Below are 14860 nucleotides of genomic sequence, written 5' to 3'. Positions count from 1 at the left end.
GGGGGGGGGCTCAGGGCACCCCGGGGGACCCAGCCGCCCCCCCCCCACGCCTCCCGCCCCCCCGGCGCGGCCCCCCGGCCCCGCACTCACGGTTGGCGATGTCCCCCCCCATCTTGTACTTGGTCACCACCAGGTCCTCGGCGATGGTCAGCTCGGCCGCCTCCTCCTCGCCCGACATGGTGGGCGCCGCCCGGGCCCGGCCTGGCCTCGCCCCGCGCTGGAACCGCCGCCGCCGCCTGAGGAGAGACCCGGCCGGAGCGAGCGAGCCGGAGAGAGCGCGGGCTCCGCGCGGGGCACGCTGGGGAGGCGAGTCCCCGCCCGCTCGGCCGCCGGACTACGACTCCCGGCAGGCGCCGCGCGAAGGGGGAGGGGCCCCGCCCGCTCGGCCACTGCGTCGAGGACCACGGCTCCCGGCATGCAGCGCGCCCGGGGAGCTCTCGCGCGAACAGGGGCAGAGTCGCGTTTTGCGAGATGGCGGGTGGGCCGGCGGGTCGCAGTGCACGCTGGGAGTTGTAGGCTGGGGTTGGCCTGAACTACAAGTCCCAGCGGGCTGAGAGGCCCTTAGTTAAAGAGGGTTGGGACTGGAGGGGCTGCACTAAGGGTGGGAGGGACGCGGGGGCACCCCAAGGGGCGGGGTGGGAGGGGAAGAAAGGGGGCACGAAGGGGGGAGGGATTCATCCTAAGGGGGAGGGGATCACGGTGGGAGGGGCACCCCAAGATAGAGGGACACCCTCAGGGGAGGGGTTCACCCTAAGGGGGAGGGGTACCCTCAAGGGAGAGGAAAGGGGAGGGGATCACAGTGGGGGAGGGACACCCTCAGGGGAGGGGGAGAAAGGGGGCACCCCAAGAGGGAGGGACACCCCATGGGGGGGAGGCACAGGGGCACCCCTGGGGAGGCTGAGGGTGCATGCTGTGGGGAGGGGTCTAACCCAAGATACCCCCAGCAGGACCTGGAGCTGCAGCAATGGCAGCCCAGGGAGGGGGAAGAAACTGCCTCCTCCCGGCACCCCTTGGCATGGGGCGTGTGGGGAGAGGCATCTCCAGGGTCTGCCCGCCCTGGCCCCACCCACTCCTCACACCAGCCCCCCTCCCCTCCCAAAGCCATGCCAGCAGGGACACACTCAGGCACCATGTTCATCAGCTTCACTTTTATTTTGTCTTTACAAAAAAAAAAACATTAAAACTCCTTCAGTGATGGGAAGCACAGAAAACAGAGACGGCGTTGGCGAGGGCTTCCCACGGGGGGTTCATGGGCCCAGCCAAACCTGGCGGCCCAGCCCTGAGAGTGACGGATGCCCAACGCTTGAGAGGAAGACACCAGTCCCCCCCCCACCTGTAAGAACACACGTATGGCCCCGATCTGGCAGTGAGATGTGCGTGGAAAGGCCCTTCCTTCGCGCTGCCAATGCTCACAGTGTACGTTTCTGCATTTGGTGTTTTCTTAAAGCTTCATAGTAAATAAAGTATGGTTCTAGGCTTCGTAGCTGCACAGAAAAGCTTGAAAACACGACTCCTTGTGAGACCTAAAGGCTCAGAAACCAGAAGGCAAATTAAAAAAAAACAAACCCAAACCAAACTCATTTAAAAACAAACAAACCAGGATTTTGTAGCTGAGTTTGTGATTTTTGAATACTTGAGGTTGGCATAGCTGCTCACAGAGACCGCCTTGCACTGTCGCAGAGCACAGCCCCCGGTGTACAATTTCCTTACTTCACCGATGTTGTATTCACCATGGCCACGGGCTATAGTACACTGCAGTTTGTATGTAGTTGGTTTGCCTAGCTCGTGCCAAAGCAAATATATTGACAGGGCCTCTATATTAATAAATACATCCCCAGTTGCTACATATGAGTCCAACTCTATGCATCTCCTTCCAAGACCAGAGCCTAACTATGCAATAATAGTGTATTCCCTTCTGATCTGCATATTCCCTTCGAACCTTGGGACTTTTATCCTAGCTTGGGTCACTACAAATGGTGTTACTATTCCTGTAAGTGTCTCATTCCTTTCAAAAACAAAACACTAAAGCTATTTCATCCTGCGGCAGTGAGTCCCACAGGTACACTTGTAAAGCTCAGAGATTTCTTTTAACCTTCATTCCACCAGTTCTGACACACAGCAAGACAATGCAAACAAGGACAGGAGACAAAAAAAAAGTACTCCCTGCTTTCCAGATGTTAACCTTTATGAAAATGTACGGGGGGAGGGAGGGTCTTCTGGAAGATCCAGGCTACTGGAGGCATTGCATGTGTTTCTTTAAAAGGACTAACTAGCAAATTGGATTGGCTCAGTTTGCACCTGATCTTCCCCTGCTCTTGTGTCCTCACTTGCATCCCTGCAGCATGCTGCCAGTGCGAGCTGCCACGTTTACATGCCCTTTGCACAGGTGTAAACAACCCAAAGAGGATTTGGACCCGGTGATTTCACTAGAATTAGTCCAGTTGGAAGCAAAACCGGGATCAGCCCCTTTGAGTTCAGTAGGAAGGTGCAGCCCCCATGCTCAGCTTTCCCCAGGTGGCTTTTGGTGTGTTCTTTAGTTCTCTCTCCTTTGGAGAGGCTGGGACGAAAACACCAAACCCCTCACCCTGTCATGCTATTCATTGTTCCCATTTTAGAACCCAGGAGTCCGGGCCCAGCAGGCTATCAGCTCCTGCATTTAAAACAAATACAAACGGATGGAGCCGCGCAGCCTGGTTAACGCACACGACGGGTGGGGAGACCTCAGACTTGTTTCTGCTTCTCATTCTGAAATCCAATAAACCGTTCCCACGTGAGAACATTTTTCTGCAGCGTTAGTGCCACTTGCCAGCAGGGGGCAGAGTGGCAGCTTTGAGACGTGTGCCAGGCATGGGCCCCGTGCCAGGCTCACTAGCAAGGTGCCCGTGCGGATTCCTTAGCCCAGATGCGCAGGGCTGAGACGCGTCACACACCTACGTGGGGTGGATCACGAGTCGGTGCTTCCCCATGGCTCTAGCAGAGGGGCGAAGGTCTCACTGGACACCCCAGAAGGGTCTCTGATCTCCACAGCCAGTTCGAGGCAATGGGGCTGGCTCCCCCCTGCTCAGCCGGCTGCAACAGGGAGGGGAGACCTGCCCCATGCTCCCTTCCAAAGGCCCGGGCAGGTCCCTGCTCTAGTCAGACGTTGGTAGTATGTATGGTCTGTCCCCCCTCCCGCCCCACCCTCTGGCTGAGCAAGGGGGGGGAGAGCTGGGGGGAAATCCCCCTTCCAGAGCTCAGAGAGCGGAGGGAGACAGCCTGTTCTAACCGCTAGACACCCCCTTCCTCCTGCAACTGGGACCAGAACCCAGGAATCCTGACTCTCACGCTCCCTGCTCTAACCCTTAGACAACGCTCCTTCCACCACTTTAACCAAGGCTGCTCAGACTCGCTGTGGGTCCCCCAGGTAAAAAGCACTGACATCCCATGGCCTCATGTGGGAAGAATTCACAGCCCCTCACTTGCTTCATTTGGGGGGTGACGAGGAGGGCGCACGCTCCGCTTCCTGCAGAGGAAAGCAGCCCTTTGGCGGATCCAGACCCCCCAACAGACAGCGCAGGCCCGGGACAAACACGGAGGCCTTTGTCGGAGGAGAGGAAAGACGGGCGCACCCGCGAGCCAGGCCAGCCTGCTCCAGCTTCGCACATGGAGTGAACCGTGCCACGAGATTCAGTGCAAAAACATCAACTTCATTTCTTCGCCACGGGCTTGGGGGGTCGTCCCCCCACCCCCCGTCGGTAACTAGCTCCCCACGCCTCTCATCAGGCACGGCTTCTGTGGGGTGACAGGAGGGGAGGTCCGGGGCTGGAGCCTGCTGGCCTTGCTTTTCTCGGGCCCCAGGCTGGGATCACCCCCAGGCGCGGGCTCTGATCACCCCGGTTTGGTGGGAATCAGGAGTAACTCTGGGGGATCGAGATCAGACTCCGGCCCCCGGGCTTCTTACACCAGTGGAAATCGGGTTGAACGGAACAGAACCCGACCCACCGACTCTCTCCACCCAGCTGCGGCCTCCGCTCCTAAGCGGTGCTTAGCTCAGCCCCGGCAAGGGATGGGGGCAGCAGTCATTGGGTCACCCCTGGTTTGCAGGGGGGCAGGAGAGAGAAGGCTGGGGCAGGTCTGCCCAGGGCTCTCCCAGCGCTTTATAAAGGTCTATAACTCCCTATGTGGCCCAGAGGGGGAAACTGAGGCCCAGAGCAGCGAGTCTGGGACATAGAACTCGGGAGTTCTGGCTCCCAGTCCAGCGTTTTACCCACTAGACCCCAAACCAGCAGCCCCCCCTCTTCTGTTCACTTCACCCCACGGCCTTGCCTGGAGCAGCTCCGGGATTCTTCATATCCAGGTGTAAACAGACACCCCCCCCATGTTTGCTTGGTGGGGGGTGAGGAATGAGGCAGCCCCCTCCTCCAGCTGCTCCCCATGTGCTTGATCCATGGCTGGGCCCCAAACGCCCCCAGCCCCGATTCTGGGAGCTCAGTACATGAGGCTTTTCCCATGCGGGGGAGGGGAGGACGCAGCCCCTGACTCCCCTGCCCACCTCACCAGATGTAGGTATCTGTCCTGCGTCTGTATGTCTGTGATCCTGAGGCGGAACGGTGGAGGGGGTAGCCCCCCCCCGACTGGTTTGATTTCACAGTGGGGCAATGCATTGCCCCCCAGCTGCCAGAACCAGCCTGCATTCCAGCATGCAATGGGCACAGACGCAGGGGCAGGCCCCGGCCCCCGCTGCCCCGTTAAGGGAGTGTTGGCCATTTCTGCCCACCCTGTAAATACCCTCTGGGGCTGGGGCAGGACGTTCGCTCCCAGCCCCCTGGCTGGGCTCGTTCGGCGAGGGGCGGGCAGGCGCCGGAGTCCAACGGCCCTGCCCCCCGGGGACAGACGGGTCGGGCACCCCCCGTTGCCCCCTAGGTGCACTGGGCGTCCGCCTTGGCGAACAGCCGGCTGTGCCAGTAGTCGGGGTTGTCGAAGGCGCAGTCCGAGGCTTCCAGGCTCCGCAGGGGTTTCATGAAGCCGTTCTTGGGGCAGGGCGAGCTCTGGCAGTCCAGGCATGGCCCGCTCCCCGGAGCCAGGATGGCCTCCATCACCTCGTAGCCCTGCTCGTCGGGGGAGCCCCGAGGGACGGCCGCGCTCATGCAGGTGTAGTCGTCCCGCCCGGCTCCCGGCGAGCTCAGCACGCTGCTCAGGGACTGGCTGAGTTTGGGCTGCTTGTTCATGTATTCGTAGTCCTCCTCGGCCGCGGCCACCTCCCAGCCGGCCACGGGCAGCTGGGAGCTCAACACGCTGCCCAGGGAGGCGCTCCGCTCCGAGCCCAGGTCCATGTACTCGTAGCCCAGCTCCTCCAGGGAGGCCGGCCGGGGCTGCGGGGGGCGTCTGTTCATGTACTCGTACTCCTCCTCCTCCGTCTCCGAGGCGCGGCCCAGGGGCCCGTCCCGCACTGCCCGGGCGACGCTGGCCGCTCGCTCTGCAGGGAGAAGCCGACGACAAGCCGGCGTTAGGTGCAGCCGGCAGGGGGTGGCGGCTGGGGACAGGGCTGGGATAGATGGGTGTCTGATCTGCCTCGTGCGTGGGGGGCAGCCGGGGCACAATGGGAGAGGCACGTGGCTCTCCTCCCCCATGGCAGCTTCCTTCCGGAGTCCCCAGTGAGGCAGGAGGGACCGAGTGGCTCAGGGGAAGGGACACCGGGATCTAGAGATTTCCCACCTCCGGCTCGCGGGTTTCCAAGCCGGCATCCAGTCCCCAGCTGCGGCGAGTTTGCTGGGTCTCAGCCCAGCAAGCCAGGTAACGACCGCTAATGACCACCCCCGCGGGCCCCTTCGTGGCAGGGACAACCCAGACTGCCCCCCTGACTCCCGGAGCAGGGTCCTGCCCGGGGGAGCTGCGGGAGGCAGCCTGGGGCCCTGAGGTGGGACCCCGGGGCTGCCATTACCTCGGCCATGGTGATCCGGCAGGACGTAGCCGTTGATGTCGTCCTCACCGTCGGCAGTGCCCGCGGGCAGGGGGAAGCTCTCGCGCTGGGAGAGGTAGGCGCTGTCGCCCCGGGAGCGCAGGCTCGGCAGGGAGAGCTCCTCCATCAGCTCGCCCTCCGAGGCCGTGCCCCTGCCCTCCGACGACTCCGACACCGTCCGGCCCACCGACTCCTGCCGGACCCGCAGGGCCTGCCGGGTGCTCAGCTCGGGGCCCTGGGAGACGTGGGGAGAGAGACGGGGTCAGGAGAGGAGCCGCCGGGCACGGGCCAGACCTGCCCCTGCTCTCTGCGGCGGGGACGGGCCAGAGCCCCGGGGATAGCCTTAGCCCAACTGCTCCGCTGCTGACCACTGCTAGCCCAGCCCTGCCCCAGCGAGCTCCACCCGTGCCCCTCAATCCCAATCCCCAGCCCTGGGCTCCTCCCCACCCCCAGCTCCGCCCATACCCCTCACTTCTGACCCCCAGCCCCTGCTAGCCCAGCCCTGCCCCCCCCCGCCCCGCCCGGGGCCCCTCACTCCCGACCCCCAGCCCCGGGTTCCTCCCCACCCCCAGCTCCGCCGGTGCCCCTCACTCCTGACCCGCAGCCCCTGCTAGCCCAGCCCTGGGCTCCCTCCAGCCCTGCTGGTGACCCTCAATCCCGCCCCGCCGCCCCACAGGACCCTCCGGCAGAGGACATCCATGGGGCGCACCCCCTGTATGCTGTGCTGGGTACCTGGCGGCAGCCGCTGAGGCCGGTCTGGTTCATGGGGATGTAGCCGGCTGGGGGGCTGAGGTTCGGGCTCTGCAAAGGGAGGGGCAGGGTGGTGATTGCTCGGCCCAGGACGGGGTTCTTGGCACCAGGACCAAGGGAGATGGGGCGCACACAGTCTGCGGGACCCCCAGGCGCAGGCTGGGCTGGGGGGGTCAGCGCTGAACGACGACCCATGGAACTGGGTCTCATGCTGCAAGGCCGAGCACTGCCGGGGTCAGGAAGGAAACCCCTCCCCCGCAGGGGATGTCCCACATGGACGTGCAGGGCCCCCCCCCATCCTTTACAAGAAGGATTTTTAGCCTTCCCGCAGAAGGGCCAGGATGTTGGGGAGGGGGGTTACAGGCCGAGGGGGGGGCGGCCATCTCTCACCCGGGCGTAGTCCACACGCTGCCTGGAGGCGAAGAGGCTGGTGGCCGTGTTGAAGGGGCCCAGCTCCTCCTCCAGCTCCAGCGTCTCCATGTCCTCCAGCTCCTTGTCGCTCAGGGGGGGCTCCGCGGGGGGCAGCAGCCCGCTCTCCCTCTGCATGGGGGGGGACACACCGCGTCAGGGGCTGGTGAGGGATTAACGGGGCCCAGCCCCCAACGCTGAGCGGCCAGGGACACCTTAACGCCTCCCGGGGTAGGATAGGGGGAGAGGGGCAGACAAGACTCTTGTCTAGAGCAGGTCTTGCCCCACCCCCGCAGCCGAGGAGTGGGGAGCCGGGGGGCTGGGAATGCCACAAGGGGCGGGGGGGGTCCCTGGTGCATGTGTCAGGCAGGGAGCCCAGAGAGCCGGGCATGGAGTGGGGATGGGGGAGCTGGGGCAGGAGCTGGGACCCTTATGCCAGGGCTCAGCTCATGCGGGGGGCACGCTAGGGGCTGGATTTGCTGAGGGCCCAGGGCAGCCCCCCCACGTAGAGCGGCCAGGGGCCACGCACTCACCTTGATGACCAGGTAGCGGGGCGGGTCCCGGGCCATGCGAGTGAACTCATTAGCCAGTTCCTTGAAGGTGGGACGGACGTTCTCGTCGATCATCCAGCCTGGCGGGGGGCGGGGGGGGGGTGAGATCCGGCGGGAGGTGACACCCAGCCCCCCCCCCCCCCCCCACGACTCCCCCCAGCCACACGGGCCCCACCTGAGGGACTAGGACAGACGGACGGGAGGGGAGAAGGACGGCTGGAAAAGTGCATCGGAGGGGGAGAACCTTCCAGCCCCCTCCCCAGGGCTCTGGCCCCAGCTGTGGGGCTCCCAGCCCTTCCCCCCAGCTCACGGCTCTCCCCTGGGACCACAGGGAGATGCCCCTCCCTGCACCCAGGGCATATCGGGGTCAGTGCCAATTGCCAGGGGGGAGGAGCAGAGCGCGTCCCTCCGCCCCTCCCACGAGCCCCACTGGCCACGGCGCAGGCCAGACCTGCGGCCCCCTCCCAAGCCCACAGCCACGGGCTGGGCCAATCTCTCCTGCAAAGTGCCCCCAGGGGCAGGGACAGGAACGCCCAGGGCAGGGCCCGGCCCCGCCAGCAGGGAGACAGACAGACGCAGGGACTCACATTTCACCATCACCATGTAGACGTCAATGGTGCAGATCTGGGGCTGCATGAGCCGCTCGCCTTTCTCCAGCAGGTCGGGCACCTCGGCGAGCCGGATCCCCGCGTAGGGCTCTGCCCCGAACGTCATCATCTCCCACAGCGTCACGCCTGCAGGGGACCGGGGGGGCGGGGGAGGTCAGGCCAGGGGGGGGGGCTTCGGGGCGGGGGGGGGCGGGGGGGAGCGGGGCAGGGCGCAGGCTGGGGGGGCAGCTCCTGGCTGCTCCAGCCCCGCACGACGGGCACTGACCGTAGCTCCAGACGTCGCTTTGGTGCGTGTACTTCCCAAAGTGGATGCTCTCCAGCGCCATCCATTTAATCGGAGTCTGCGGGACGAGAGGCAGGGAAGGAGTGTTACCTGGGCGGGGGGCGCCTGGGGGCTGCTTTGCCAGGGCCGGAGAGACCCCTGGGGCCGGAGTCCATGGGGCCCTGGGGCTGCCCCGATGCACACGCTGCTCCGCTGGGAAGAAGAGCGGACCCTGAATGCAGGGCCCCCCAGCCACCCTCCCAATCCGCCCCCTCTGCTGGGGGGTGCAGACCTCTGACACCGGCCCCACGCTGGCTGGGGCAGCCCCAGTGCGGGAGGAAGGGGAGGCAGCCTCAGGGGACATCCTGCTGGAGTGGACGTGGGGGGGACCGAGGGGGGTCCCGGGGCCCAGCCCCACCTTGATCTCATTGTAGAAGTATTTCTTGTCGTCGGGGTAGAGCAGGTCGGCGATCCCGAAATCCGCCACCTGCACCTGATTGGGCGACTTCAGCAGGATGTTGCGGGCGGCCAGGTTCCGATGGACCATGCGATGCTCTTCCAAGTAGTACATGCCCTGGGGGCGAGAGGCGGAGAGCTGGGGGCCAACCCATTTGTGTGTGTGTCTGGAGGGGTGGGTCCAGTGATGGGCAGCAGGCTGGCCTAGCTCCGCCCATAGCCTCAGGCTCCACCCACCCTTGCTGGCTTAGCTCTGCCCATAGCCTCAGGCTCCACCCACCCCTGCTGGCTTAGTTCCGCCCATAGCCTCAGGCTCCACCCACCCCTGCTGGTCTAGCTCCGCCCATTGCTGCAGGCCCCACCCACCCCTGCTGGCCTAGCTCCGCCCATTGCCGCAGGCCCCACCCACCCCTGCTGGCTTAGCTCTGCCTGTAGCCTCAGGCTCCATCCACCCTTGCTGACCTAGCTCCGTCCATAGCATCAGGCTCCACCCATGGCCCCAAAGCTCCACCCACAACTGCAGAGCCAGCTGTGTGAGCTTGCTAAAGTGGTCCCGCCTCAAAGTCCACCCGTGACCCGCATAGCTCCTCCCATGGCATCAGGCTCCTCCCACCACTGCAAAGCTCCACCCACAGCCATAGGCTCCTCCCACCACTCCAAAAGTGTCTGACAACACCGATTAGACGAGAGAGTTAACAGCACTGACATGTTCAGAACGTCCCCCATTAGGGTTCAGGGTAAACGCCCCAGTGGAGATGAGCAGGCCAGATTCACCCTCCCTTCAGGGCAGCGGCCCTTTGGGGGCAGGTGTTTGGAAGGGTTCCCCGCCCGGCGTGGGAACCAAGGGAGCTGCTACTCCTGGCCTCTGCCCCTTCTCCGCTCCGTCTCCTTGTGCTGCCCGGCCAGCCCCACCCACGAGCCTGGGGCCAAGGACACCTCACCTGGAGCCCAGCTCTGCTTCCCTGAGCCGGGCTAGCTCCCCACTCAGCCCCGGTGGGGAGGGGACCCCTGGGAACACGCCGTCGAGGGCCATGGGGCAGCTCACCTTGGCAACCTGCACGCACCAGTTGAGCAGCAGCTGCGGCCCGATGGCGTCCTTGTTCTTGCGCACGTAGTCGAGCAGCGAGCCCAGCGGCAGGAGCTGCGTCACCAGCTGCAGCTGGGTCCCGGGGCAGATGCCCAGCAACCGCACGATGTAGGCGTGCTCCAGGCTGCCGATGGCCAGCATGTGCTGCAAGGCCAGAGGGAGACAGGCCCTGTTACAGCCGTGGCTCCGCCCCCAGCAGCCAGCTCCCCTGTGAAACTCCCCGCCACTGGGATTTGATCCCAGCCGGTGACGCTGGCCAGGGCTGGCACCCTCAGAGCCTCCACTGATGCCAGGGGGTGTTTGGGGTGGGCAAGGTAGGCCCTGGGGGTGGGGGCTCCCCCTCCACCTGGTTTCATGGGCACACGGAAATGCATCATGGGAGTTTTAAGCCTCTCGCTGAAGCACTGAGATTGGTTGCTGATAGGACATCAGAGTGGATAGGCCAATGGGCAGTGGTGGCACAGCAGGGGGCGGGGACACTGGGCTGGATGGGCCAATCGTCTGGCCCCAGGCTGGCGGGAGGGGGCCTCACTCACGTCGGTGACGGCGTGGAAGGTCTGGCGGCCGCTCCGGTCCTCTATCACCTTGATGCTGACGGGGATCTTGATGGTGTCTCCGTCCGGGATCCAGACGCCCTGGCGGGAGAGGGACCCCCAGTGTGAACAGAGCTGGGACCCCAGGGGGTGCCCCGCCCCAGCCCCCCCACAGCAGCGAGGAGACACCCCCACCCCCACCCCCCAACAGCTGTGGCTGCTCCAGGACAGAGGGCGCCACTGAGCACCCCCGTCCCCCCCCCGGGCTGCAGCCCCCCCTCACCTTGTGCACCGTCCCAAACACGCCTGAGCCCAGCGCCTTCAGCTTCCTCAGCTCCGTCTCCTTGAAGATCCGGGCCAGCACCTTGTTGGCTTTCTCGCTTGGGTCCAGGGGCTCGAGGCTCTGCCAAGGCAGAAAGAGATGGTGGCACCGGAGCTTGGGGGCCACCCCTCCCAGACCCCCACACTGCCTCGATGCTCCCACCCTGGCTAGTGATTTGTGCCTCTCTCCCTGGGCTATTCATTGACTGAGGTAACAAGACTGAAGGGCCCCGTGCAGAGCCGGGGGGGACAGAGCCGGGACAGCGGGGGGCTGCGGATCGGGAGAGAGGGGCCCCGGCAGAGCCGGGGGGGGTCAGAGCCGGGACAGCGGGGGGCTGAGGGGCACCAGCAGATGAGCCCTTTTCTCTCTTGGCACAACCCTCCTTTCTGCCCCATCACCGGAGCGCCCTGCGGGCACGAGACCCTCCTCCCACGGCTCCCGCCCACATCCCCCCCGGGGCAGCCCTGCTCCCAGGGGCTGTGGGGGCTGGCGGGGGGCGTCTCACCTCTCCCCTCTCCAGGTAGCGGCGCATCGCCCGCTTCTTCTGGATCTTCTTCCCGCGCCAGTAGAGGAGGATGAGGAGGAAGCAGGAGCAGGAGATGAAGAGGCAGCTCACAACCATCACCGCTATGACCGTGGGGCTTTTCCTGGGGCACAGACGGGGGGTCAGCGCCGGGCCCTGCCCATGCTCCGAGCTGGCAGGAACCCCGGGGGAGCCGGAGCAAAAGGCTGGCGCGATCCCGTCCGAGGGACCGGCTTGGCAGAGGCACAGGAGGGCTGTCGGGTTTGGAAGGGAACCCAAGGCAGGGCAGGGAGGGACGGAGTGGGGAGAGGGGGCATCGGGACCACACACCAGCTGGGGGGTGCCCCCCTCTGCCGCGCAGGACCCGGGGATCCCAGGGCTGTTCCCACGGAGGCCAAGGGGGCTGAGAACCAGGCTGGGAGAGAAGGCTCAGACGGAAGGTGGTTTGGGAGCTGAGCCCAGGGGGTGCCCCAGCCCCACCCTCAGCGGTTGGTTCACGTCATGCCAGTGCCCGGGCGAGGAGGCCTGGCACGGGGGGGGGGGGGGGGGGTCGGGGCTCTGCACATGTCCCGCTGGGGCCAGGCTGCGAACTGCCAAACTCAATCAGCCCCACCCCCCGCCCCAAATCTGCTCCGCCCCCCCCCAGTCCTGCCCCACCCCGCCCAGGCCGGGGTCAGAGCCCCAGCGAGCAGCCGCCTGCGACGGTACCTGGCAATGGGCAGGGGCTCTGTGACGCAGTCCTGGAGCTGCGGCCCGAGGCACCTGCGGGAGACAGAACCCGCCGATCACCCCACGGACGGACAGACAGACAGAGGGGAGCCATGGAGAGCACCAGGCTTATGGGAAAGATGTCAGAGCGGGGGGTGGGGGAGGGTGGCAGGACTCCTGGGTTCTCTCCCCGGTTCTGGGAGGGGAGTGGGGTCTAGTAGTTAGAGCAGGAGGTTGGGAGCCAGGACGCCTGGGTTCTCTCCCTGGCCCTGGGAACCACAGGCACGCCCAGCACAGACGCCGCTGCCAGTCACTCGGGGGCTGCGCCTCCCCAGGCAGGGGCTGGAAGCGTCAGGTCCCGGAGCCTGGGTTCCCCTCTCAGGGCCCCCCCAGTTGGCTCAGGAGCCGAACCTGGGGCTCGGCCGCAGCTCCTCCCCCACTCCAAGCCTCAGGCGCGGGGGCACTGGCTGCTGCTGGGGGGGAGGGGGCAGAGAGGGAGGGTCCTTTCCCCTTTCCCCGCCTTGCCGGGCTGCAGGACCACCCCCCCCCAGCTGTGCCCGGGGGGGCTGCTGCTCTCACCCCCGTGTGCAGTTCTCGTGGCACGGGCGGCACTCGTGGTGGGCGTCCGGGTACTTGTAGATGGGCCCCTGCTCGCCCAGGAGGCCCTCGGGGCAGCTGTCCACGCAGTGGGGCCCGTCCTTGTACCGGGCACATCGCACGCAGGCGTCCGCACCCTGGGGGGCCAGACAGCGTCAGAAGGGGACTGGGACGGACCCCTCCCCCGCCAGCACCCACAACCCCCTCTGGCGCCCCCTGCCGGGGAAAGGCCCCATGTCCCGTCCCCTGACCTGGGGCCGGATGGGAGCCAGGGACCCCTAGAGGGGAAAGGCCCCAACTCCATTCCCAGCCCCCCTGAGCCAGCCAGTCCCCCACCCTGGGGCCGGATCGGGGCCGGCGCCCCCTAGAGGGGAAAGGCCCCAGGCTCCAGGCCCCATTCCCAGCCCCCCTGAGTCAGCCCGTCCCCGCCCTGGTGCCCGAGAGGAGAAAGGCCGGGGGGTGGGGTGGGGGGTCACCACACCGAGCCGTTGCAGGTCAGGTTGCCCTCCATCCTCTCGCACTCCGGGTGGCACTGGTAGCACGCGCCCCCACGGGCATATTCCCGGATCGCCCTGCACAACAAAGTGAGGGGGGGGGGGTCACTAACGCTGCCCCCGAGGGTCTCGTATTCTCCTGCCCCCCCAGCTCCCCCATGTGTCCACACAGGCCCCCCCAGCTCTCAGCTGCCGCTCACCCCTGGGAGAAGCTGCAGGTGGCCACGCAGGTCCCGTCCCGGCTGTAGTTGCGGCAGGAGATGCACTGGTCGGGGCCAGGCCCCCAGCAGCCGTCACTGGAGCAGAGCGGGTCACACACCTTCCCTTCTTGCACTGCAGGGGAGACGGGGGTCAGTGCTGGGGTGAGCTCCCAGCCCCCCCAGCCAGGGTCCTTCCCCTCCCCCAGCCTCCACTGCTCCCCCGACCCACCCAGGGGCTCATGCTCCCCCTACCCCATGTTCTTCCACTCTCCCCTTCCCAGATCCAGGGATGGAACCCAGGCATCCTGGCTCCCATACCCCCACCACCACTAGACCCCACTTCCCTCCCAGATCCGGGGATAAAACCCAGGCGTCCTGGCTCCCAGACCCCCACCACCACTAGACCCCACTTCCCTCCCAGATCTGGGGATAAAACCCAGGAGTACTGGTTCCTAGACCCCCACCACCACTAAACCCCACTCCCCTCCCAGATCTGGGGATAAAACCCAGGAGTCCTTGCGCCCAGCTCCCCCCAACCACTAGACCCCACTCCCCTCCCAGATCCAGGGATGGAACCCAGGCGTCCTGGCTCCCAGCTCCTCCCAACCACTAGACCCCACTCCCTTCCCAGATCCGGGGATAGAACCCAGGAGTCCTGGCGCCTGGTCCCCCTCTCTCACGGACTGGACCCCTCATTGGCTGCACCCCAGGACCTCGCCCCGCCCCCACTCACCGCACTTGGCCCGGGGCCTGTTGTCCTTGATCTCCAGGTCGGGCTTGCGGCGGGACAGCGCCCCCCAGTTGACGGTGTGGAGGTAGCAGAGCTGCCGGTTCTCGGTGATGTACACTTTCCCGGCGCTGATCTCCCGCAGCGAGCGCAGCCCCAGCGACGTCACGTTCAGGTTCTTCATGATCAGCAGGGAGAAGCCGCGGCTGGGGACGGACAGGCCAGCGTCAGGCCCACGGCTCCCTGGGGGGGAGCCCGGACTCCTGGGTTCTGTGCCCAGTGGCGTGGAGCAGGGGGCCTGGGACCCCTGGTGCTGCTCTCGGGCGATGGATCCACCCATCCCACTACGAACGGGGCTGAGACCCACTGCCTCGTTCCACACGGGGCCACGGACAGGGGCCTGCTCTTAGCCCCTAACCCGGGGGGGCTGCATTTGAACAGACTAAAGGCTCCTCCTCTCCCCCCAGCCCTGAGCCACAGTCCTGCTTGTAGGGACTCTGGCACCACTGGGCAAGGGGCTGGGGGAAAGCCCCCCAATCCTCTATGGGCCGGGGGGGGCCTCTCCCCCAGGTGGGGCAGGGCTGGGGGGGTTCTCTGCCCCTGCCCCTGGGCCCAGCTGCAGGGCCAGGGGCCTCTCCCCCAGGGCAGGGCTGGGGGTGCAGGTCTAGGGTCCTCTCCCCAGAGGTGGGGCAGGGC

General features: G+C 65.9%; 2 protein-coding genes across 2 annotated transcripts in view; both read right to left on the bottom strand.

Moving 5' to 3' along the window:
- The window catches only part of PA2G4 (proliferation-associated 2G4), a 17891-nt gene extending 17590 nt beyond the window's left edge, over positions 1 to 301 (bottom strand). Inside the window, exon 1 of the mRNA XM_034792179.1 lies at positions 91 to 301. Within this exon, the coding sequence (XP_034648070.1) occupies positions 91 to 178 (88 nt within the window). The 5' untranslated portion in view covers positions 179 to 301. The remainder of the gene's footprint in view (positions 1 to 90) is intronic.
- Positions 302 to 1131: 830 nt separating this feature from the next.
- Positions 1132 to 14504, bottom strand: ERBB3 (erb-b2 receptor tyrosine kinase 3). Its single transcript, XM_034792789.1, has 17 exons — positions 14171 to 14504; positions 13438 to 13570; positions 13225 to 13315; positions 12726 to 12880; positions 12147 to 12200; positions 11421 to 11562; positions 10877 to 10996; positions 10597 to 10695; positions 10019 to 10204; positions 8936 to 9091; positions 8521 to 8596; positions 8235 to 8381; positions 7630 to 7727; positions 7079 to 7228; positions 6671 to 6739; positions 5921 to 6173; positions 1132 to 5455 (listed from the first exon to the last, which is right to left on the bottom strand). The coding sequence occupies exons 1-17, from the start codon at positions 14502 to 14504 to the stop codon at positions 4899 to 4901; spliced, it is 2820 nt and encodes a 939-aa protein (XP_034648680.1). The 3' UTR covers positions 1132 to 4898.
- Between the last annotated feature and the right edge of the window lie 356 nt (positions 14505 to 14860).

The sequence above is a fragment of the Trachemys scripta genome, chromosome 16, assembly GCF_013100865.1.
Source record: "Trachemys scripta elegans isolate TJP31775 chromosome 16, CAS_Tse_1.0, whole genome shotgun sequence".
NCBI lineage: Eukaryota > Metazoa > Chordata > Testudines > Emydidae > Trachemys > Trachemys scripta.
The sequence above is the reverse complement of the archived record's forward strand: the minus strand, read 5'-3'. Positions and strand labels throughout refer to the sequence as shown.

Coding starts and splice junctions, on each gene's coding strand:
- ERBB3 (XM_034792789.1), bottom strand. CDS start 14,504: ATGGGTGGATCCATCGCCCGAGAGCAGCACCAGGGGTCCCAGGCCCCC. Junction 8,382..8,520: donor AAGCGACGTCTGGAGCTACG/GTCAGTGCCCGT, acceptor GGTCCCCTGCAG/GCGTGACGCTGTGGGAGATG. Junction 7,728..8,234: donor CTACATGGTGATGGTGAAAT/GTGAGTCCCTGC, acceptor GCCCCCCGCCAG/GCTGGATGATCGACGAGAAC.